Raw genomic sequence first — 26,330 nt, 5'->3', positions numbered from 1 at the left:
TTCAGTACCTCCTCATTAGTTACATGATCAATCCATCTAATCTTCAGCACTCTTTTGTAGCACCACATTTCGAAAGCTGCTATTCTCTTCTTGTCTAAACTATTTATCGGCCATGTTTCCCTTCCATACATGGCTACACTCCATACAAATACTTTCAGAAAAGATTTCCTGACACTTAAATCTATACTCTATGTTAACAAATTTCTCTTCTTCAGGAACGCTTTTCTTGCCACAGTCAGTCTACATTTTATATCCTCTCTACTTCGACCATCATCAGTTATTTTGTTGCCTATATGGCAAAACTCATCTACTACTTTAAATGTCTTCTTTCTTAATCTAATTCCCTCAGCATCACCTGATTTAATTCGACTACATTCCATTATCCACAGTATCCAACTCAATTACACCAATATAGAAACTGAAGTTTCTTGTGAGAGTCTTTGGGCAAGACTTAGTATCAGGGGTGGGCATAAAATAATAATTGGATCCTTCTATTACTCACCAAGACTCATCTCCTGATGTAAACGAAAACTTTACAAACAAAAATCTCAGTTCACTTGGATGTGCATTCCCCAATTATACTATAATCATTGTTGGAGACTATAATCATCCCACAATTAACTGGGACAATTACAGTTTCGTTAGTGTTGGACATGATAAGACATCCTGTGAAACATAACTAAATGCCTTCTCTGAAAACTATGTAGAACAGATGGTTAGGAACCCAACTTATAATGAAAATATAGGGCATTTAATTGCAATAAATAGATATAACTTTGAGGATGCCCATATTGAAACTGGTATCAGTGACCATAACATGGTTGCAGCAACAATGATTACCAAAATAGAAAGGACAACTAAAACAAGTAGAAAGATTTATGCGTTCAGTAACTAGAAAAAATAGTAGTGAAATAGCCCAATCAGAAACTTAACACTTTCAGGACAAGGCAGGAGAATGTACAGAAACCACAGCTGAAGTTCAAAAGAATAGGCGACCATGCACTGGACAGATATGTAGCCAGTAGAACATTTCAAAATGGGAGGGAACCTCCATATTATACTGTCATTGTAGAGAAACTTCTAAAGAAATGGAGAGTGCTGCATAATAGGTGTAAAACAAAGCATACAGCTATAGACAGAGAGATGCTGAATGAGACTTCTGGCTACCAAGAGAGCAATATGTGATGCCTTCAATGACTATCACAGCATTGTCAAATGATATTTCACAAAACCCAAAGAAATTCTGGCCATATAAAGGCTGTTAGCAGCACCAAAGTTAAGTGTCCAGTCCCTAGTGAATTAGACAGGAACTGAAATTGCATGTAGCAAAGCAAAAGCTGAAATGCTTAACTCTGTTTTCAAATGTTCCTTTCTAAAGGAAACCCCAGGAGAATTTCCCCAATTTAATTCTCATACCACTGGATAGATGAGTGAAGTCAATATTAGTGTCAATAGTGCTGAGAAACAGCTCAAATCATTAAAACTGAACACAAAACTACAGTCCAATATCCTTGGCATTGATTTGTTGTAGAATCTTAGAATATATTCTGAGCTGAAACATAATATGGTATCTTTAACAGAATGACCACCTCAATGCCAAAACACATGGATTCCAACAACATTGATCATGTGAAACCCAATTCACACTTTTCTCACACAATATACTGAAAGCTTTGGATCAAGGCAGTCAGATAGATACAGTATTTCTTGATTTCCAGAAAGTGTTTGATTCAGGACCACAACTACACTTATTGTCAAAAGTACAATCATATGGAGTATCAAGTGAAATTTGTGACTGGATTGAGGGCTTTTTGGTAGGGAGGATATAGCATGTTATCTTTGATGGCGATTCATCATCAGACACTGGGTAACTTCAAGTGTGCACCAGGGAACTGTGTTGGACCCTTGCTCTTCATGTTGTATGTTAAGAACCTCAGAGACAATATTAATAGTAACCTTAGACTTTTTTAAAAAATGATGCATTTATCCTTGATGAAGTACTGTCTGAAAGAAGGTGCATAACTATTCAGTCAGATCTTGATGATATTTCAAAGTGGTGCAAAGACAGGCAACTAGCTTTAAATGTTCAGATATGTAAAATTGTACACTTCACAAAATGAAAAAAACATAGTACCCTATGTCTATAATACCGATGAGTCACTGTTGGAATTGGCTAGTTCATACAAATACCTGGGTGTAACACCGTGTAGGGATACGAAATGGAATGATCACTTAGGCTCAGTCATGGCAAAGCAGGTGGTAGACTTTGGTTTGTTGGCAGAATACTGGGGAAGTGCAATCAGTCTACAAAGTAGATAGCTGACAAATCACTCAAACAATCAGTTCTAGAATATTGCTCAAGTGTGTGGGACCCGTACCAAAGAGGACTAACAGGGGATATTGAATGTATGCAAATAAGGGTAACATGAATGGTCACAGATTTGTTTAATCCATGGGAGAGAGTCAGAGATACTGAAGGAACTGAACTGGAAGACTCTTCAAGACAGAGGTAAACTATCCCAACAAAGTCTGTTAACAAAGTTTTGAGAACTTGATGACTAGGAATATACTACAGCCCCCTAGGTATTGCTCACATAGGGATCGTGAAGATAAGATTAGAATAATTATTGCATGCACAGAAGCATTCAAACAATCATTCTTTCCATGCTCCATTCGTGAATGGAATGCGAAGAAATCCTAATATCCAGTACACTGGGACATACCCCCCACCATTCACCTCACAGTGGTTTGCATGGTATGGATGTACATGTAGAAATAGATGTAGATGTAAATTATGCTAAACATACATCTGTGCAATAAATATTTTTTGCCTCAATTATGAGTTATCACAGAATATGATGCTGTAAAACTTGAGTGGATTAAAATAGGAAAAGTAAATCAACTTTGTAACATTATCATCTCCAAAATCTGGTGTTATCTGTAAAGCAAAGTCCCACAGCTTAGGTGAATGGAAACATCCATAACATGTGATTTCCAGTTCAGGTTCTTATCAACATAAACACCTAACAAATTAGAACATTCTGTTTCATTTACTGGTTTTTCTTCAGACATTTCTTGTAGTGTTGTGGCCAGACTTGTGCAGTACAGAATTGCATACTGCAAAGATTTCAGTGACAGTTCATTTGCAGAAAACCAGCTATTAATTTCCAAGAAAATTTCATTTAATACGTCTTATGCTGAACTTGCTTCATTACACTATTTCTGCTTCTTGGATATATGATAGCACATCATTTAAATATAAGGAGAACAAGAGCACACACAATATTGGTTCCTGTGGAACAAGTGTATTGATTATTTGTGAACTTAGGATGCCATTTTGTTTCTTAATTTGACATTCAGCACCTGTTTAGATACCATGACCTGTTTAGATACAATGCAAACTGGTTACCAACAAGACCTTTAATACTATAATATTCAAGTTTTGCTATAAGAACATTGTGAACTGCTCAATAAATACTTCTGGCTTGTCATACAGAATTTCAGTCGGCAGTTTTGTCATTTTAATTTAGTACACACTGCATTTCTGAACTGAGAAAATGGCATTTTATGTGAAGACACCACTTTTAAATCCAAACTGGGGTTGACTAAAGGTCATGGTTTGAGAAAGGTGTGTTATGGTTCTTCCACACACATTCTTATGCAGTACCTTTGAGGAACACGTAAGCAGTCAAATCAGTTGTTAAATATCATCTTACTACCTTTCTTGTAAAAGATCTGACAACAGCTTATCTCAGTCTTTTTGTGATGGTGCTGCATTGGATATATGACTGATACACCATGCAGTGAAATTTTCACCATTGTTCATCTGCATATAATGACAATATGAGTGGTGGAATAGCTGATGAAACTTGCACTCTATCTGAATATATTACGACACATGGGCAACAACACAGCTGGATCAAATAATGTTTTATTTAGAAAGCCAGATGGAGACAACTTCGGCCAAACAATTGCTGATGAAATACCCAGGTGATTATGCTGCACAGAGCTGGTCATCTTAACCTTAAGTCTTGCTCATAAAATCATCGCCGTCTTGAGACGTACTCTCAGTCACGAGATGCACTGGGGCTAGGGCTGCTGATAGACATCTGCCAACGAGAGTCTGCAAGTTCCCAGTGCCCTCCTGAGACATGTAAAAACTTGAGTACTGTTTGTTACAGCTATGACAACAAAAGAGAATGTTCTATGTATGTTAGCAGACAGGATGCAGATGAGAAGGGCAGATTGGACACACCCAGAATAAGTCATAGCAGTTCCTGTTGGGATAATTTCAAGGTATTACCTCATTCTGTGTCTGGAGATCCTCAATGATGCAGAAAAGTAAAAAAAAAAAAAGAATACACAATACTTTTTTTTAAATGCTCATGTACCGCCCACAGATCTTAAATGAAATGGTACTCAGGTACAAACATACTTTCATTTAAAAGGTAATAACTAACTTGTCACAAAACACGTAGATGTACAATACACTGAGGTGTGTATGACAATTCTTAGGCTTTTGTAACCATGCATCATCAAAGAGAAAAATCAGTTTAGACCACTTACTTACACTGATCGCATTACTCCAGAAGCCACATTTTAAATAACACATTATTCGAGATGATTAATCACAGTATACAAGAGTCTGTTTTAATGAGAAATTTGTCAATAGAGTAGGAATAGCAGGCTACAAATAAATGCTTCATGCTCTTCTTAAACTGAACTTGATTAGAAGTTAAAACTTTTCATGACTGATGAAGTTACTGCAAATATGTGTTCCTAAATAGTGGATCCCTTTCTGTGCTAATGTTACTGACTAAATCTTTTTGAAGATTAGTCTTATTTCTAATAATAATTGTATTGATTGAGCACTTAGTTTGAAAAAAAAATGTTATTTATGACAAATTTCATGAAAGGATAAATACATAGGCAAGCAGTAGTTGGCATCCTCAGTTTTTTGAACAGGTCTCTGCAGGATGTTTTTGAGTTGACACCACAAACAATTCATATTACATATTTTTAGTGGAGCGTACCATGTATCATTACTAGTCATTTCCCTTCCTCTTTCACTTGCAAAGTGAGTGAAGGAAAACAACTGGCTGCACAGCTCCATACGAACCCTTCATTTCTCATATCTTATCTTTGTCATCCTTGTGTAAAATGTCTCTTGGTGGCAGTAGAATCATTCACTGTAAGCTTCAAACACCAAATCTCTAAATTTTCTCAACAGTGTTCCTTAAAAAGATTGTCGCTTCCACTTCAGAGATTCCCATTATTCCAACGTATCTCCAGTACACTTGTGTGGTGATCAGACCTGCTAGTAAGAAATCTAACAGCCTGCCTTTGTATTGCTTTTATGTTTTTCTTCAATCCAATGTGGTATGGATCCAAAATACTTTAGCAGTACTCAAGAATAGGTTCCACCATCATCCTATATGCAGCCTCCTTGACAGGTGAACCACATTTTCCCAAAATTCTACCAACAAGCCAAAGCGAGCGTTCGCCTTCCCTACCACAATCCTCAAATGCTCATTCCATTTCATATCACTTTGCAACATTACGCCAGGATATACAATTGAGGTGACTGTGTCAAACAGGAAACTACTAATGCTGTATTCTAACATTACAGGTTTGTTTTTCCTACTCAACCACATTAACTTACATTTTTCCACATTTAAAGCTAGCTGCCATTCATCACACCAACTAGAAATTTTGTCTACGTCATCTTGTATCCTTCTATTGTCACTCAACAATGACACCTTACCGTACACCACAGCATCATCAGCAAACAACTACATAGTGCTTCCCAACTTGTCCAACATATCATTTATATTCACAGAAAATAATAACAGCCCTATCACACTTCCCTGGGGCACTCCTGACAGTACCTGTCTCTGATAAACACTCGCTGTCAAGGACAACATACTGTTTTTTATTATTTAAGGAATCCTCAAGCCACTCATATATCTAGGGACCTATTCAATATGCTCATACCTTCATTAACAGTCTCCCATGGAGCACTGCCTGTTGCCCTTCATCCAGTGTTCACAGTATATCATCTAAGAAAAGCGAAAGCTGAGTTTTACTTTAGTGATGCTCTCTAAAATCGTGCTGATTCACTGACATAAGCATCTCTGGCTCAAGAAAATTTGTTACATTTCAATCGACAATATGTTCAAGAATTCTAGAGCAAACGGATGTTAGGGATATTGGCCAGTAATGTTGCAGATCTGTCCTTTTACCATTCTTATATACAGGAGTCACCTGTGCCTTTTTCCAGCTGCTTGGGACCTTGTACTGGACAGATTCACGATAAATAAACCAAAGAAAGGGGCAAATGCTACAGAACACTCCTTGTAAAACCAAACTGGGATTCCATCTGGACCTGGTGAGATGTTAGTTTTCAACTCTTTCAGTTGTTTCTCTATGCCAGGTATGTTTGTTACTATGTCATCCATAAGGGAGTCTGTTCGATAGTCAAACAATGGTATGTTTGTACAATTCTTCTGTGTGAATAATTTATGAAATAAGAAATTTAAAACTTCAGCTCTTGTTTTGCCATACCAGACTAGTCAACGAGCAGCTGGATGGAAGCCTTAAATACGCTTAGTGATTTAACATATGACCACAATTTTTTCAGGTTCTCAGACAGATCTTTCGTTAAAGTATGACATTGGTGGTTATTGTATGCTTCACACGCAGATCTTTTCAAAGACGCACAAGTCTTTACTAATCTTTGCCTGCCATCATCTACATGATCTGTTTTGAAAGAAGAGTGCAACAGCCTTTGCTTCCACATCATCTTCCAAATTTCATTGTTAAACCATGGTGGTTCTTTTCCATTCTTAAGCCACTTAATAGGTACATAATTCTTCAGACGATGGTTTATAATATGTTTAAACTTTATCCATAATACCTTTAAGTCCATCTTACTGGAACTATGAGATGTCAATTCATGTCTAAGTGAGATGCTAACAAATGCTTATTTGTCTTCTAAAACTAAACTCCGCCTAAACAAGACATGAAGGCTCAATGCTACCAACTGGTCGCCGTATCACCCTCAGCCCACAGGTGTCACTGGATATGGATATGAAAGGACACATGGTCAGTACACCACTCTCCTGGCCATATGTCAGTTTACGAGACTGTTCTAGCCTTCTTGACTGATTTATTAACTTTTGTACCCACAGCTGCTATAACGAGATCACTAATCCCCATCTCTATACTGATGCCGACACCAAGGTCTGGCCTGTTTGTAGATACAAATTCCAACATATTTCCATTGCGTATGGGCTGCCAAACTAGCTGCTCAACACAGTTTTTGGAATATGTGGTCAAAAGTACTTCACAAGACTGTCTACCTGTATAGCCACAATGAATCCATAGTCATCCCGGTCAATACTCTGTGGGTTTAAGTCACCTCCAATTAGTATTACCTGATCTGCATCTTCATGTGCTACTGACTGTAGAATTTCTTTGAAAGACTCTAGAACTGGTACAGCAGAAGCAGGTGGCCAGTAAAAACATCCAACAGTTAACTTGGTTCCAGATAGACCTGTTGTAAGTGATCAGACAACTCCACTGTGACACTCAACTGCGGCCTAAGGGAGAGACTATATTTTCATGAACTGCTACGAACACCCCCACCTCCTCCAACAGCATCTAATCTATCTTTCTGATATATGTTCCATGATTCACTAAATATCTCAGAGCTCTCTACTTCATGTTTCAACCAGCTCTCGATCCAAAGAGTAATTTTGGGTGTGAGAACTTTCCTGGAGGCCATTACATTCGGAACTTTATTACAAATGCTTTGACAATTTACTGAACACAGTCTGACTTCCCTTTCTGCATACTGACTGTTCATCAAAGTACCTCAAACTACCGCCTAACCTAAAACCCCTCCTGTGCTCTCCACAAGTACTCTGCTACCCGAGAATCTGCTCCTTTTGTGTAGTGCAGTCCTGACCTGTCAAGGGGAGCCCTACAAATCCCCACTCAATAATGCAGGTCCATAATCCTGCAGCCTAGACTCTCACGAGAGTCGATGAAGCCTTTGGCTGAGACCCTCCACTCAGCTTCAAACCAAGGGATTGCCTTCATCTCTGGGAACAATGCCACAAATTTCAAGCTCTACTTGCACCCTGCAAGCAAGGCCAGCAGCCTTTACCTCCTCCACCTGTAAGAACTGAGAATGGCGTCAGAACCCATAGCAGTGAGAGCAGATCCACCACATTGGGTTCACCAGGAGATGCATCGGGTGCAGAGCCCATGGGCGAAACAAGCAGCACCTGGGGTATCCCATATGACATGTGAGAGTCTCCAACACTGCTGGATCCTGAGGCGGCAGCCTGAAGGCAGCTGACCATAGCCAAATGCACCTTCATCATGAATTGTGGTCAGTTCATTCTGCGTCTCTATACACAGCATGCACACATCCTACCCATCCTAGCAGGACTACTGAAAAAGAAAACTATTTAAGCAGACAGAAACTTAGATATGCAACTTGCTACCCTCCTGATGAGTCAACAATGGACATTGATGCCTTAATGAGCTGTTTAGCTGGCTGCTCAGAAGAAATAAGAACCAGGTTACAGACTGCCTGAATGTACATTTACAGTCTACAATGCAATATTAAACCTCTTAAATATAAAAATACACATGAAACTCAAGAAATGCTGCTAGTAATGACAAAAATAGCTAAATTCGTAACTGGCTGCTACAGAGATGTGAACAGGCGACAGCAGAGGGCCCAACCCACAGTCAACTGCCTTTGACAGATCACAAAATAAACTAATAATCTGTAATTTATTGTCTAATTAATAAAAAGGCCCTGACTTCATGTGTACTTAATCTTCCCAGTATCACAGCCTTCTGGAAATCTAAATTGTGACTTTAAAATGTACAGGGTGAAGAAAAAATGTTGCACTTTGATGTTGGCATGCAATTCCTCATCCAGGTTCAAGACCAAAATTTATCTAGCAAATTCAGATTGGGTGCATTTTAAAAGCACATGTATGAAAACAAGGAGTTGGCAACACTGTCATGTTATGCAGTACATCTGAATGTACAGAGGAATGTGTATCACCCTGCACTAGCGTATCATACATCATAGCTGACTGGGTAGGCTGCTGGGACATTAAACCCACAACTACCATGGAGCTATGGTTCAAATCCTGATCAGGTTCTTTTAACGCTTATGTTCCTACTTCTTGTCGTTTATAAGCAGGACATCATTTTGTCACATGACAGTGGGATCCATTAAAAAGCATACATGTGTTTACTAAATGCACAGTGCACAAGCATAACTGGTTCTGTCAAGTTCCTGTAGGATGGCTTCCCAGTCGAGTAAACAAAACAAATGATGAATATATTGATATGCTTTTGGTGCTGGGTGCATCCAATAACCAAGCAGCTGCTGCTTCTCATGTGTATGTTGCACAGTAGCCTCAAAGGTGCCACCCAATAAGAATATTCTTCACTGCCTGGAGCAACACCACCGGGAAACTGGTGATCTTCATCCACAAGTAATGGACAGAGGTCATTCCAGGACTAGACGTACTCCACAAGAAGAGGACACAATTCTTTAAACCATTCACAAATCACATTGGTGAAGAACCTATGATATTGCACAGCGGTTCCAAATATCTTAAAGACTAGTTGTTGAAATGTTGCATCATTAAGAACTGCATCCATTTCATTATAAGTTAACTCAACATCAGCGGCCAGAAGATTGCATTCATCAAGTACAGTTTTGCGAATCGCTTTTGCACCTGGTGGAAGATAGTGAAAAACAATGCGATATGGACTGATGAATCTAACTTCACTCATGAAGATATTTTAAACCTCCATGACAGCCACTATTGGTCAGAACACAATCCACATGTCACCCATGAATGTGGCTTTCAGGCACGCTTTGGCAAAAACCTGTGGGTTGGAAGTCTCCTGGTGTGGTGAGAGTCATATTCTTATAACTGAAGTTATTTGTGATGGTTAGTTTGAGATACTCCATGGCAGCATTTACTGAACCTGACAACACCATCTTTTTAGTAACAGTTGAAAAATGTTTATTACAAAGTTTCACAACACTGCACACATGTGATACCAATGTATCATTTACTCTTAATGCTCTTCTCTTCTCTGGTTCTCCTAGTCCCTACCTTCACTACATCCCATCTTATTTTGTTGTCTGATGTGATTATCTTTTAATCAAAATGTGTTCACTTGTTGGCTGTGAAACATTAGAAATGGAGGGCAAGTTGTTCTAATCTGAGGGTGAAAGGAGAGAGAAAGATCAAGCTATTGTACCATCAACATAGCACTCCTCTTTCTGTGAATATTTAAGTCATCACTGAGGTCAGGAAAATCAAAATTCTTACCTGACAACCTAAAATAACGTTTCACTCTTCCCCAACTTTCTCAGCATATTATTAGGAATTATGCACTCTTAACCAACCTGCTTTCTACCAGAGCAAACTGCAAACTCCCATCTGCTCTATTGCATCCTAACTAATAATTAATTTTTTCTTCACTTATTTTTGAATTTGCTTACATTTCCTTACTAAGCAATAGATGCTTAAATATTTCAAAACCTTAACTAGCTTTTCCCCAGCTTGCATTCATTATTCAAGGCATTATATTCAATGTGATGATTCCAATGGTGTATCTAGTTTCACTGAAAACCTTGTTAATCAAAACATATGAATTACCGAACCTTTCATTACATTACGACTTTGCAGTGTTCATGTGAGTTAATAAGTACTTATGGATACAGTGATATCCTTCATTGTAAAGACTAGCATTCTAACTTTTCTGTGACATATTTCAGTTTCAGTGAAACTAATTAACTTACAAGATAATTAATGTTAAAGTTTGTGAGTACCTATGTTTTCCATTGCATATTTTGTCTCTGTGCTTGTTAGATTCTGACCTTTGCTGTTATACTTTTGTTGGCCTCGCTTTTATACACAAGTTGACATATTTCACTAACTGATTAAGCCATTAATTAAGATTTTGCATAATTTTCCATAATTTTCAATATGGTGCTTGTACCCATAAATGAACTATTACCAGTACAGATACATAAAAAGGTTCCGTAAACTTTCCTAATTTCCTAAACCACCACATATTTCACAAAGAGAGTTACTGTTAATACTTATAGTCCATACTAAGTAGAAAAAAATCTATGAAAACCATTTTTCAAATGATTATGTGATTTTCAAGATCACAATAAGTTCACATGCCGGTCTTTATATAGTTCACCCCACACTCAAAATAGTTGGTCCCAGGAGAGCTATTAAACACACAACATCTCTGTACATATTTGTAACAATGATGAAAATCCCGGGAGATACTAGTACTCGTGCAACACCTCTGCTACATCTTGTGAAACAGCAGCTAGTTTAAGTTGTGTTAATATTGATCCTAGAGTGCAAATCTGGTAAACATATGACTAACATCTCAGGGAGAGTATTCTGATCATGTAACCTCAAATGTTGTATTTTTGAACAGCTATTTGGTTGAACTTCATTTCCCACCTAAACATTGATCAGGAAGTGCTTTACAGTTATCAGTTGTTTATATTGTGTTAATATTTCCCCGTTAGCTAAATACATTTCTGCACTTTATGAGCAGTCATCATGCAACTTACTATTTCCACTATCTACATAATTCAATGCCAACTTGAGAATGGTCACCTGTTCTACTGTAAGTATAAGTGGACTGCAATTGATTTGCTACTGTGTTTAGATGTTGTAGGACAGTGCAAGTGTCTACTTGCATCTAAATGTTTGATATGAAACAGAATCTGGTCATTATAATGTTTGTGGTGATAATAAATTTGGAAAAAAGCCATGTCATTTGGGAATTTGTGTCGTGTACATCATTTGCACAAGTCTAGAAGTCAGTTTATGGCTACTCCATTTGACTTTGATCATTGAGACTCTGAGGGCTTAATGGACAATGAAGGTAGGCACTGTTGCACATGCATCTACATATGTGAGGAGCTGGATTTTAAAATCTGCTCTACGCTTTCTGTTTTTTTGTTGGAATTTTGTGTGAACATTCACATGTTCCCAATGAATATTGGTAAAGTCTTACTTTTACCAATATTACACTTGCAGAAATATAGTCATTTGTTTGACCCCATTGTGCAACTTTCAATGGAGCATCCCGGACTTTTCAGCAAATACAAGACATTCTATCTCCAGCAACATTTTCTTTAAACAAAGGAAACTAGGCAATCTTGTACAACATTCTGCATTGTTTTAAGCAAAATAATAATTTAAAAATCTATGTCATGGGCATTTTTTATTTAGATAATCTGAAGCAAAGTCAGTCACAAAAACAGATGCTTTTGGAGGGGGAAATTTCATTCTCCTAGTGTTTTCCAATAGTTTACAAACTGAGGAAAAAAGATGGAGACTTTTGTCAAAAAAAATAGTGACACTAATGAAGGTCATATATCAACATGAAATCTCCAGACAAGGCAATACACTGCACACATTTATGGAAAAGAGTGGTATATTGGAAATATCTATGAAACCTCTCATGACCAGGAGGATACTTCAACAAGCTTTTTACACCCACATAGCATAGCAAATTCATTATATCGGACATCATCAAAAAGTGATAATTGCTGGGTTCTGGAACAACACATTACTGCAGTTACTCCAGCACCATCAGTGGCACCATCAGCCCAGCAGTATAGTTTTCCTCATAACATTCAACAGCAAATTAATAAAAGCTGGTAAAACATTCAAGTAGCTTGAAGTAAACATAAGCTTAGGATCCTAAGGGAGACCTGTTCTAGCTCTCGTCTGTGATATTTAAGAGAAATGTACTATCACACTTGGGAAGCTAAGGTAAAGAAACACAACAGTGGCTGCTGTTGCACAACTATTGGGCACGGCTCCTATAGTGATGGAGATGCTAATTTTCTCACTTTAAAAGAAACTGGCAGTAGTTATGCCACAAAGGACCATGGCACTACATTTATACTATTTTTTCCATCATTACACTAACATTCCACATAAATAGCAAACTATGTGGATACAAAATAAGCTTTACTTTTAACTAGAATCAAACTAGCCCATCAATATCATTGTACACTATAATAGATACTCAAAATTCTCTAACATGAAACCTTTACAAAAAAATTTGTTGGGCAAACTGCTGTGAACTTCACCAAAATTTACATAAACTCAGTGGCAATTAATGTGATATGTATTGCAGTTGTTATGCAGCAATTTTATTACCATGAAATCCTATGCCTTGATAATGCACAGTTAAATTTTGAAGTTTATAATTAGTTTGGTTCTGTACTTATTACAGCAGAAACACTTTTTTGTAAAATTGGGCTAAAAACAACCATTTTTCGCAATTTTACAAAAATTACCAACTTTGCCCTCAATTTGAAAACTATTGGAAAGCACTAGGAGAATTAAATTTTATATTCTAAGTCTTTGAATTGGCAAACTATTTCATGCAAAGTTTCAACACTAATTTATCAATGTTACTGGTTGCTGAGCTCCGTGACTGTGGATTATATTATTTTGATAGATACAGCCACCAGCCACTTTGTTATGTATTTTTATTTAAGTTAATACATCATAATTTAGTTCAGCATTCACTTTGCTGTTGATATTATTAGTATGTACTGACTGAAGACTCAATTATGTATTATGCTAATTAAGGCCCAAAACACATTCTAGTTTAAATAAAAACACATAACAAAGTGACTGGTCACTATATTTATCAAAATAACGCAAAGTTTCAAATTTATCCCACAATTACTTCCAGATATACAAAAAGCTAAACTTAACATTTGTTTCAAGTGTCTATTTTTAAGCCAACTTTGGTTCACATTATCCACATGAAAAATTCTCATGAAACATTTTTTTATTACTTTGTTTATGAGAGTACAAAATGTTGTACGAGATGGCCTAGTTTTGTTTGTTTTAAGGAAATAATGCTGGAGAGATAACGTCTCAAAGTTGATAGCTGCACTTTGAGATCAAACAAATGACAGTCTCCGCAAGTACGGAACTGGTGAGCATGAGATTTTACCTACCTTTATTTGGAACACAAGTGAATGTTCACACAAAATTTTATCAAATTCATGATGGTCACGTGTTTCTCTAGACCACAGGGCATGGAATGACCCCAATGTCAACCACTATCAAATGCACTACCAGGGGTAGTCAAAGTTTTTTTTTTTTTTTTATCACCTTGAAAACGAAAGCTGTGATGATCAAATGGGATGAAAGTATTTGTCCACCTCTATATATTCAGTTATCAATGGGACACATTTTTCCCAACGGTGGATGATTTGATAGATACCATGGTTGAATAAGGTTGCTTTCTGGCCTTTTAGGAAAGGATTCACCTTGAAAATAATATTGTTGGTATCCTGGAAATGCCTGCCATGCAATGGTTTCTTCATTTAATTAAAGTGGAACAATCATAGGGTGCCATGTCAGGAAAATACAGAGCTGCAGGCGAAATTTGATGGCCCAAAGAAGCAGCATGTGTGAACTGTGTCACGTGAAGAATGAGCTGGGACACTGTACTGGAACAAAATTACTCCCAGAACACCTCCAGTAGCCTCATCCACAGATTTAAGTATTACGCACCTGTCACTGACTGTTTCTCAATAGCATAATCTGTGCTAGCACCACACCATGGTACTCCCAGAAAATGCCCATCCTCACCCTGCCCAATGATATTTCGCCCTTTGCTTTTTTCTGCTTGCTTTGTCTTAGGAATCACAGTGATACGTCCAGCTCTGGCCCATGTTGAAGTCATCTGGATTGGTGTGACATAGCTACACCATTTCTGCAACTGCCTTGGTTCAGAAGGCATGCTGAATGGGTCCGACATGTTGCAGAAACCACTATAAAGTGATCCTTGTTACGTTCAGAATGTCATACAAGATGTTGAAAACTGATCCACGACTGATTTTCACTTTTGTCACTATCACTTCAATTGTGATATTCGGGTCTGCAAGCACCAGGGCTTCCACTTCTCCTGCGATTACCAGTTCTTCAAAGAGAGATGGTCTGCTACTTTGTTTTTCAGCATTGAGACCAGTACGACCACAATGGAAGTGCCTGTGCCACCTCATCACTAAGTCATATGATGGTACACTGTTGCTGTACCCCTTCACCAACACGACATGGACTGTTGCTGCACTGTTTCCTTCAGATGCACGATACAAATCATTGCTCAATACTCCACTTTATAATTGGCCTGCACCACTTTACTTCGAAATTTCTACTAGTGTGCTATGATACTGTGATGCAGGAACTTCAATGTTTACCAGAAAATCAGGCTTGTATGTGGAAAGAAACAAAAATTAATTATGTAGCTGTAATTTTTCAAGGTAATAATTGAAACTTAGGATAATGCCCCATATGAATCTTGACCAGTGTTTTATACAATAATAATCACCACCTACACATCACTTGAACTGATGTGCATTGAAACTGCTTACACCAGTAGCATCCAGCACCCTGTTACTTAGTACACTTTGTGATATGCTATCGGTTCCCTATCCTCATAATTTTCATCTCCCTCTACCAACACTTGTTCTTCTCAAGTCCAAAGATGTGAAATGGCTATCCAACTTTACACTTTTCTGTTGACATCCACTACTTCTTAATTAATGTTAACCTCTTAATTCATTCTCTTCTACAAATATCCTTAAACTGCCTTTTCATGTACATTCTATACCAACTCTCACTACGCATGTGTGCACGTGTGTGTGTGTGTGTGTGTGTGTGTGTGTGTGTGTGTGTGTGTGCGTGTGCATGTGTGCGTGCACGCGCGCGCATGCTTTTTTTTCCCAATATTATTCTTGTGATTCTTCAATTAGTTCAGAGAGTGTGTGTTTCCCCCACACATGGGATATGAATGCATAGAAGAAGACAAACCAATATTGAGGTATTTAGATAAACTGAAAATTCACGTTAAGCACAATTCTTAAGGACTGCAAGAAAACTTCTATAGATCAGTGCTTAAATTTTCATCTATGTTTGCCATACAAAGTACATTTTCGAATTAATCAAAATGTTTTGATTTCAGAACATGTTTGCTTCACATTCACGTTCAAAAACGGGAAACCCACTCAGAATTAACAAACAGACATTTTTTTCTTTCACATTTGTTGTCATAAAATTTTCCTTAACAGGAACACTTAGGAAGTGGCATTACATGCTTGCACACACAAATGTTTCAGTCTGAGAGCAAATGTGACAATGAAACTGTTGAAGACCAATGATAATAACTATTCTAAGCAGAACACATTCAAAGGAAATCAATGGCAAATAACAGCAACCCCTAATTTTTCTGATCTCCAAACCATAAATAGAGTCTTAAATTCACACTCATGATTCAAATGGTGGAACGATGACTTATAATAATCTTACCTATGTGAATCATTCTGGACATAACAGTTATATGCCACTGGTAGACCTAACTCATCCAATGAGAAGAATACTTTAGTCTGGTCAATTTTTAGAGCTCCTCCATCAAATCGCCGCTTTCGCAATATTAATGCTAATTTATGGAGCCACAGAACACGAGAAAGGATATCTTTGGGCTCAAAGCCTCCAGCTAATGGTGGCAGGTCCTCTTTTGTCCACTGTTTGTCTGGGTTTTCAATCATTGCCTGTACAGAGAATTTGTGTGTGAATGAACATAATTTATGTAGGGATTATTGTATATAAATATTTACAGAAGAAAGTATACTACAATATCATTATTATACTAACAGAGGGAGACCGAATTTAATACTAAATATACTTCTTAATACTTGAGGACCTCCTACTTTCCAACCAATGAAACACGAATAACTGAAGCAAAGGTCTCACACACACACACACACACACACACACACACACACACACTTGCAATTTTGAATATGTTGACAAAGACGTATATCAGAAAAGAAAAAGGAACCACCAAAAATTGTAGGAAAGACTGGAAATTAAATAGGCAGTTTATCTGGACAGATTGGCCACAGCAACTACAAGAGGAAAAATATATAACTATACAGACAAATAAAAATAATCAATTTTTGAAAATATAATGTAATTAGATAGACAAGAAAATCTGCTCACCAAGTGGTGGCAGGAAAATACAATACAGCGGTATTTATATTTGTAAGCTTTCAGAGCCAGTGGCTCCTTCTCCTGGCAGAAGTGTTGAAAGGGAAAGAAGAGGGGTGAAGGCAAAAAACTTGTGAGGTTTAGCAAATGGGGAGAGTTCGGAAAAGTCACCCAGAACACCGGGTCATAGGAGACTTACCAGACTGGATGAGAATTTTCCTGCCCTTTCAACCTATCTGCCAGGAGGAGGAGCCACTAGCTCCTAAAGCATGCAAATTTAAATACTCTTATGAGTGTTTTCCTATCGTCACTTGGTTAGTAATTACATTAAATATCTAGATTGAGATAGAACATATTATACACTGAAGCACCAAAGAAACTGGTGTAGGCATGCATATTCAAATACAGATATATACAAACAGGCAAAATATGACACTGCAGTTGGCAATACAAGACAACAAGGCAACAAGTGTCTAGCACAGTTTTAGATTGGTTACTGCTGCTACAATGGCAGGTTATCAAAATCTAAATGAGTTTGAACATGGTGTTATAGTCGGCACACGAGTGATGGGACACAGCTTCTCTGAGGTAGCGATGAAGTGGGGATTTTCCCATATGATCATTTCACAAGTGTACTGTGAATATCAGGAATCTGGTAAAACACCAAATCTCTAACATCGCTGCGGCTGGAAAAAATACTGCAACAACAAGACTATTGATGACTGAAGAGAATTGTTCAACATGACAAAAGTGCAACCATTCTGCAAATTCCTGCAGATTTCAATGCTGGGCCATCAACAAGTGTCAGCATGCGAATGTGTGATTGACAATGAATGGGGATTTTGGTTTACTTGAAGTGCCTTTATTTGTTCATCAACATCGACTTTATCCCCTTCAAAGTAGCCCCCCCTCAGACATAATACACTGGTGTCAGCACTTTTTCCAACTTGGATGCACTTCTGGAACTCATTCAGTGATTCTGTTTTTAACTCATCAATGGCGACAAAATTTTTAATAGATAACAACAGATTAAACAAAAGAGCGAGGCAGCAGTCTGAATAGTAGGACACTAACATACTAAATTACTTCCCCTCTACATTCATGAAGTGGCTTTTTATAAATACCGATACCATGTTTAATATTTTACAATGCAATAGATTTCAATATGACTGCAACCTGAGTGGAAAGATTACTGTGGGTAGAATCATATTAATTAGTAAGTGGAATTTATTTGTACATTGTAAGGCATTTGTAGTGTTACATACAGAAATGCAATGAAACCTTCAGACACTTCAATTTGTTTGTTTAAATACGTATTTCTGGCAGACCTATTTATTGTCAAGTAGCTCTCTGAACTGCGTGTGAAACATTTTTGCAAGCATCAATGGTCAATGTTTATATGATCCCAGTACAAATAAGGCACATGAGCTCTTAAAAGCCAAATACAACATGTAAACAAAACCTACATATCTCGAATGTAAAGGTACTGAGGGGGTTATGACTACAGCACAAAAATTTGTAGTGGGCTAGCAACTAAAGTTAACCTTAAAGCAAACCAAATTTCCATGGGATGTGACACAAGCTTGTAAATGTGTGCTCCTTTTCATAATTCTGAGTGCAATTTGATGTAACAAATGAAAAAAACTGATGCTTTGACTTTCCAAAATATAAAATGCAGATTCCTCTTCCTCACTTGTATAGTTTGTGAAATTCCTCTTCTGTGACATGTAATGACATTTTTTCAGACGCACACCCCCCCCCCCCCCCCCCCCACACACACACACACATTTTATTTGTGTTGTTTTACACTTTCACATCCCTTCTCTAATATACAAGCTATTCCCGCAAGCTGCAAACCATTTGAGTCCAACAAATGTCATTTTTATACAAATGTGGACCCCAGCATCAATGTACATGAACTACCACATTGTGTACATGCCATTTGCGCGTAAAAACAGATGAAAATCATCTTGTGAAGATAACAATTTGTGTGAAAAGAACAGTTGCGGACACCAATGTTAGTTGAAACAATATGACTTGATTGGAATTGATGTGCCGTGTAGTGACATGACAGACAGTGTGATTACACCTTGACGTGATGGTGCCATGCCGTGACAGACAGTGTCAATTGGCCACTATCAACAATAAACTAAATATTCAAAACAGTTGAAAATACAAAAATGGACCATGCTTACCAACACAGTAGAAAAAAGGTTTCAAAACTGCACGTATAAAGCCCGTGAAATTAAAATATTCCCATTACTTTTTGACCACATCCGATATGTAGTTTATGTTTTAATCCTTTATGATCTGACAGGATTTCAAAGCCTCACTTCAAAAAAGAGTATATAATATTCTTTGTCATTTGAGACTTGACAGGAATGCAGTGCCCCGTTTATTCTTGCTTTGGTACATAACATTGTTAATGCATTGAAGGACTTCCATGGACTTCTTACTTGTGATGCCAAAGCAGTTTGAATTTCAAAGTGCGCAGATCTCGCACTATTTGGTTTCTTAGAGTTCTGTTTTTTATTCATGTGTTTCCTGTGATAATCCAGTCTTCATATTTTTTCCTGTTTCATGGTAAGTCTATTTATGTTAATAATTGTTTAGAAGTAGAACATATTATAGACTTTTAGAATATTTTCATACAGAAAATTGTGTACTTTTAAGTTCCATCAGACCTGTGGCTACCTGTTCTTGCACGACAGGCTATGGCAAAAAAGTTGAAAGATGAAGAGGTATTGGAGTTGCTCCTCAAGTATTTTCCATCTGACATTAATACATCACATGAGGAAATTAGTGAGTCTGAACAAGAACAGGTTCTTGAAGAATCCAAACTCAACAATTTACAGGTACAACCAAAAAGAAATTATGAAATGCCAACATCAGAATACTTTCACTTATTCCTGAGAAGCTAAGGAAACACAATTTAAAGACAGCAATCATTTTGAAACCAATCTGATAGACAGAGAACCAAAAAGCAACAATGTAAAAGTGCAACAAGAGAAAAACACCACAAAACAATCCGATAGTCAAGAAGATATACAAACTACCCCTCCACTGAAACTGATGACAGTGCCAAAAATGTGAACTGCGACCTGAAAGATCCTTGAAAACTTAGAAGAAAGAAGTGTGTAACTGATTTTCCTAAATTTACTCTGCAAAAGGGAGTGATCGAGGATTACTTTACCCAAAAGGATTGTGCAACAGATGTCTTTTTGGATGTTTTGTTGAACAATGTGATTGAAAATATTACATTTCAGAGCAATTTGCATACAGTGCAAAAGGGGAAAAATCCAGCCAATAACTAAAGAAGTAGTTCATAGATTTCTTAGTCTTGAATTTCTCTGCAGTTATCACTGTTTGCCACAGAAACATTATTACTAGTGCTTTGATAATGATCTGAAAATTCTACTTGTCACTCAAGCAATAACAAGAGAGAGGTACAACCAAATTCTGTCCACCATTCATCTGAATGATAATCTTCATATGCTTAGCAATACTACAGATAAACTGTATAAAATATGTCCATTGATTACAGCTTTCAATGAAAACTTTCAAAAATTAAAACTTCCATATCAGATGCAGTGTTGACAAGACTATGGTTAGATTCCAAGGAAGCTCTTCCCTAAAGCACTACAATCCAATGGAGCCACTGAAACATGGGTATACACTTTGGTGTCGTACAGATTTGTCGGGATACATGTATGAATTTGATGTCCATCAAGGTAAAACATCCGGTTACAGCAAAGAAAAGTTCGAACTTTGTGGAAGTGTAGTGCAGAAACTGACATCTTGCCTCCACTACAATAATAATGTTATTATGATGGACAACTCTCTACAAATATATTTAGCTCATGGCATATATGGGTGTGGAACAGTATGTCAGAATCAACTTGGCCTGCCAAAGCTAAAGAGTGATCAAGAGCTGTTGAGAGGTGCACTGTCCAGTACATGATTCCAATAAGAGTTCTAAAAAAACTGAACAACTTTAATGAAAAGCATATTTGACCACCAGATGTGTTAGTGAAATTATTATGGTTTATTGAAAATATGCATTTCATGAATTACTTGAGAGCTGTTAGCAATAACCTACCAAAAATGTTTAACACTGAGAAGCGTTTTGAATATATTTTGCTTCTTTTTTCAATTAAATAATTCCTTTTACAGCCTGCTACAAAAAAATTAAAAGTTTAAGTGGACTTATACTGACATAAAAATATCAAGTCCTACAGAAAGACAATGAATTGATATTTTCCCCCTGTCCTTCTTAGTGGATGGTGGAAACACTGCCCTGTAATGATTTTGCAATTGTAAATAAGTAGCCTCCGACTACAAAAATGGTGTTTAGATTCTTCAATGCACTATCAATTTGCCAGCCACTGTGGCTGAGCAGTTCTAGGCACTTCAGTCCACAACCACGCTGCTGTTATGGTTGCAGGTTTGAATCCTGCCTCAGGCATGGATGTGTGTGATGTCTTTAGTTTAGCTACGTTTAAGTAGTTCTAAGTCTAGGGGACTGATGACTTCGGATGTTAAGTCCCACAGTGCTTAGAGCCATTTGAACTATCAATTTCAAGACTGCCAGTCTCACCTTCAGATGTGTTTGTTCCAATAGTATAACTCTGCAAAAATTACATTACATCCACGCATAACAACATAACAGCATTAGTTGTATAGTTTATGCACCAAGTTGTCAGACTTATCAGTTAAAAGATCAGAATTGAAGTTCTTGAGCATAAATCTGATTTTACATGAAATTACAATCATTCATAGTGATAGACCAAGTATTTGATGAATAATATTTTATATTTTACATGTGTTCCCATCATTATATATTGTTGGTGACCAATTTACATTCAAATTAAACATTTTGTCAGTGCAGTATGTATATCACTTTCTACAAGCATCGCCGTTGATGGCATTAAAATAAAACTTCTATGATAAAAAGCAAGTGGATATTATTTTGAAAGGACGTGATATATAAAAATATTATTTTTATGCTACTTTGGCTACACAGTCGCAGGTTACCAGGTAAATATTCGCCTGAGAGACTGTCATATGATAAAATAAAAGCTGCTAAAATCAACAGAATCATTATGTTTGATCCATTATGCGATTATTCAAAATCATCAAAAAATGTTAAAGCAATAATATTTTCAGTACAATTAAGAGACCATTTACAGTAACAGTGAGTATAATAATTCATTACAAACTTAACTGTGTGGTTGGGGGCAAAATCTGCATTGCAGCTGACAGTCTACAAGCCTCTTAAATTAATCATACATAAATGTCAGCTGTATCATAAGTTAATAGAAATGGCTATCTTGGTAATTAAAGTCCCTTTGGTTTGGATTAGGATGAATGTGAAATTCTAACTAAATTTGATAGAACAACAAAAGATGTGGAACAAATAGTTTTGTATGCAAGAAATAGCATTTTGGCTAGGAGGATCTCACTACAGAAATTAAACCAGATTATAAGATAGTATCAACTCCTGTCCACAATAACTACATGTGTCAACAAAGATGCTTCCCAGACACTCAGAAATTATGGTCTAATTTCTCTTCTCTTCATTTTTCAAAAGGTTATGCATCAAACTGTTGGAAATCAAATTCATGATTCATGACCACTTAAATAATTTGACAATTCAGATGCTTCCTTTACCAGGACACAGATTAGCTGACTGTTTTTCAAGCAGTTCTTTGTTGAGTGGGGCAGTGGCCATGAATGTAAAAAACAGAAATCCATTTGAGCCTGTAGACATCATGGCACCGCACTGAGCAAGTAGTTGAGTGTTGCGAAGTTTAGTGAAACTAAACTTCTAATTGTTGTTATTTATAGGTCCCCTAACTCTGACTTCAGAGCATTTTGCTTGATGTAGAGAGGGCTCTTGGTTCACTTTATAGAAAATATCAAAAATTAGTTATATGTGGTGACTTCAGTATTAATTTTGTATGTGGTTGTGTGAGAAAAAGGATGTTAGAAGATCTTCTAATTTCACATGATCTGATGCAGACACCGTTTTTTCCAACCAGGGTGCAGGGAAACAGTAGCAAAACTGTAGACAATATTTTTATTCATTCTCCATTACTAGATGGGCATTCTGTTAGTAAAAGAGTGAATGGCCCTTCAAGACCATGATGCACAAATTTTAACACTAAAAGGCTTTTCAACTCAAACAAATATTATATATAATTACAAACTATGTAGAAAAGCTAATCCAATGACAATACAGAGGTTTTTTAAACCTCATTAAGGAATAAGAGTGTCAGTGTGTTTATAGTGCTGATAACATAGATGACAAATATAATGCTTTCCTTAACACATTTCTCATGCTCTTTGAAAGTTGCTTTCCATTAGAACATTCTAAACAGGGTACAGTAAATGGCAGCCTGAGTGGCTGACTAACGGGGTATGGATGTCATGTCGAATGAAGTGAAAATTATATTGAAATGTTAGTACTCACAATTGAGGTACAGTAGCCCATTACAAACAGTACTGCAAGGTGCTTAAAAATGCTATTGCGAAGGCAAAGAGTATGTGGTATGTGAATAGAGTAGCAAACACACAGGATAAAATTAAAGATATAGGGTCAGTTGTGAAGGAAGTGTCTGGCAAGCAGTGCAAGGTCAACAATATAAAGTCACTTTTTAGTACAAATGTTTCTGTTCCTGAAAAATAATATATATATTATTTATCAATCGCTTTCTGAGCATTGTTGGTGAATTAAATAAAAACTTAATTTCTGCAGGGAATCATATATCTCTCTTAGAAAATGTCTTCCTGAGACACGTCTGAAATACTCCTCTGTGATACCCACAAAGGGGAGGTTGAGTCAATAATTAAATCACTGAAGACTAAGCACTCTCACAGTTATGATGGAGTAACTAGGAGAATATTAAATTACTGTACTGCACATGTTAGCCCTGTACTTAGCCATATCTGTAATTTTTTCCTTTAAGAATGGTCAGTTTCCTGAATGATTAAAGTACTCGGTAGTAAAACTGCTTTACAAAAAGAGAGAAAGGGATAATGTACACAATTTTAGACCTATTTCTATGCCATCAGTGTATGCTAAAGTTATTGAAAAGACTGTGTATGCAAGGACAACTGATCATTTTATTTCACATAATTTGCTATCAAATGTACAGTTTGGCCTTAGAAGTCATTTAACAACTGAAGATGCTATATTACCTTTTCTTTGTGAGGAACTGGAAGGATTAAACAGAAAGTTTTGAATGCTGGGCATTGTTTTTTATTTAACTACCATGTTTGATTATGTTAATCACAAAATATTGCTCCAGAAGTTGGACCATTATGGACTAGAGGGAGCAGCTGACAACTGGTTCACCTCTAACTTTAACAACAGACACCAAAAGGTCATTCTCCACAGTGTTGAGAATGGCTATGATGTGGAGCCTGAATGCAGTACGGTTAAATGGAAGGGGGAAGGGTGGGAGGGGGGGGGGGAGTGCCCCAGGGATCAGTGCTGGGACCACTCATGTTCCTTACTTATATAAATGATATCCCCTCTATTATTACAGGTGATTCTAAAATATTTCTGTTTGCTGATAACACTAGCTTGTTGTGTGCAACACTGGAACTGTTTCAAATAGTGCAGTTCAAGACGTACGTTCATGGCTTGTAGGAAATAAACTAACACTAAATCATAGTAAGACTCAGTTTTTACAGTTTCTAATACACAATTCAACAATAGCCAACATTTTAATTTCACAGAATGGGCATATGATTAGTGAAACTGAACAGTTCAAATTTCTGGGTGTTTAGATAGATAGTAAACTGCCATGGAAAGCCCACTTTCAGGATCTTGTTCAAGGACTTAATGCTGGCATTTTTGCTATTTGAACAGTATCTGAAGTGAGTGATCGTTCAACACAAAAATCAATCTACTTTGCTTATGTTCATTCGCTTATGTCATATGGTATTATATTTTGAGATAACTCTTCCCATTCTAAAAGGATATTTTTGGCTCAGAGACAGGCGGTTCAGGCAATAAGTGGTGTTAAGTTCACAAACCTCTTATCGACCCCTGCTCATGAGTCTGGGTGTTTTGACATTGGCCTCTCAATACATATATTCCTTACTGTCATTTCTTGTTAACAATATTAGCTTATTCCCAAGAATAAGCAGCTTTCACTCAGTTAATACTTGGCAGAAATCAAACCAGCATTTGGATCGCACTTCCGTAACTCTTCTGCAGAAATGTGTGCAGTATACTGCTGCATCCATTTTCAATAAGCTACGACAAGAAATCAAAAATCTTAGCAGTGATCCACATGCTTTCAAATCAGAACTAAAGAGTTTCCTCATGGGTCACTCCTTCTATTCTGTCGAGGAGTTCCTTGAAAAATTAAGCTGATTCCTGTATTATATTGCTGACTGCGTTTACATAAACTTATGGCTTGTCTTTTTCTGAGGGGGTTCATAAACAATTTATTTTATCTGTTATTACTTTTATGTTGTAATTCCATGTACTCAAACAGTCCATGAGCTAGGAGATTTTCTCCTCAATTTGGTCCTATGGAACTACACATGTAAAATAAAACAAACACAACACCGATATCTCAATAAATTAGTTTTGCCTCTGGACATGCAAGAACTATTAAATTTGTAGAAAATAATTACCACTGCATAAGTTCTGGAACACCACCAGAATCTTCTTGGGCCTCACAAAGATTACTTGATTGTGTGAACAACTCCCTACTGCTGTGTAAATTAGAAAGAAAGAAATTCCAGAACGTATGAAATAGAAAGAAAGCAAAGATTCTGTTTCTAAAACCATGTTGTTCCTCTGCCTGATTAAAATCCAATGTTTTATCTATGTGGTTGGTGGTAATTTTAACAAGTATTTTTTACATTACAAAAAAAGTGGCTGAATGATCTATAGTTCATGTCTTGTAGTTTCCTTTCTTGTGGAGTAGAATTAGTACAGAATTGTCTGAGTTTTTGGCAACTGTCTTCATTGACATACATTTTAGAACTGAATTTTTAGGTTCTTCTTTATATTACTTTGTCTCCAGCTGCAATCATTTCTACGGCAATACTTTCATCTCGGGTGCCTTTCCATTCTTAACACCTAAAGTAGCTCTATGCACTTCACCTGGAATTACGTCCATAATGTCATTATTTTTCATTATTAACTGTGTCTTTAATCAACATACATACCATGTTTAAGAAAAAGTATGAGAGATGAGA

The 26,330-nt window shown here is 36.9% G+C and overlaps 1 protein-coding gene across 2 annotated transcripts in view; it reads right to left on the bottom strand.

Moving 5' to 3' along the window:
• LOC126175322 (DIS3-like exonuclease 2) overlaps window positions 1-26,330 on the bottom strand; it is a 236,843-nt gene that overhangs the window by 96,651 nt on the left and 113,862 nt on the right. For both annotated transcript variants that reach the window (XM_049922035.1, XM_049922033.1), the window contains exon 11: window positions 16,428-16,669. In XM_049922035.1, the coding sequence (XP_049777992.1) occupies window positions 16,428-16,669 (242 nt within the window). The remainder of the gene's footprint in view (window positions 1-16,427; window positions 16,670-26,330) is intronic.

The sequence above is a fragment of the Schistocerca cancellata genome, chromosome 3 (assembly GCF_023864275.1).
Source record: "Schistocerca cancellata isolate TAMUIC-IGC-003103 chromosome 3, iqSchCanc2.1, whole genome shotgun sequence".
Taxonomy (NCBI): Eukaryota; Metazoa; Arthropoda; class Insecta; order Orthoptera; family Acrididae; genus Schistocerca; species Schistocerca cancellata.
The sequence above is the reverse complement of the archived record's forward strand: the minus strand, read 5'-3'. Positions and strand labels throughout refer to the sequence as shown.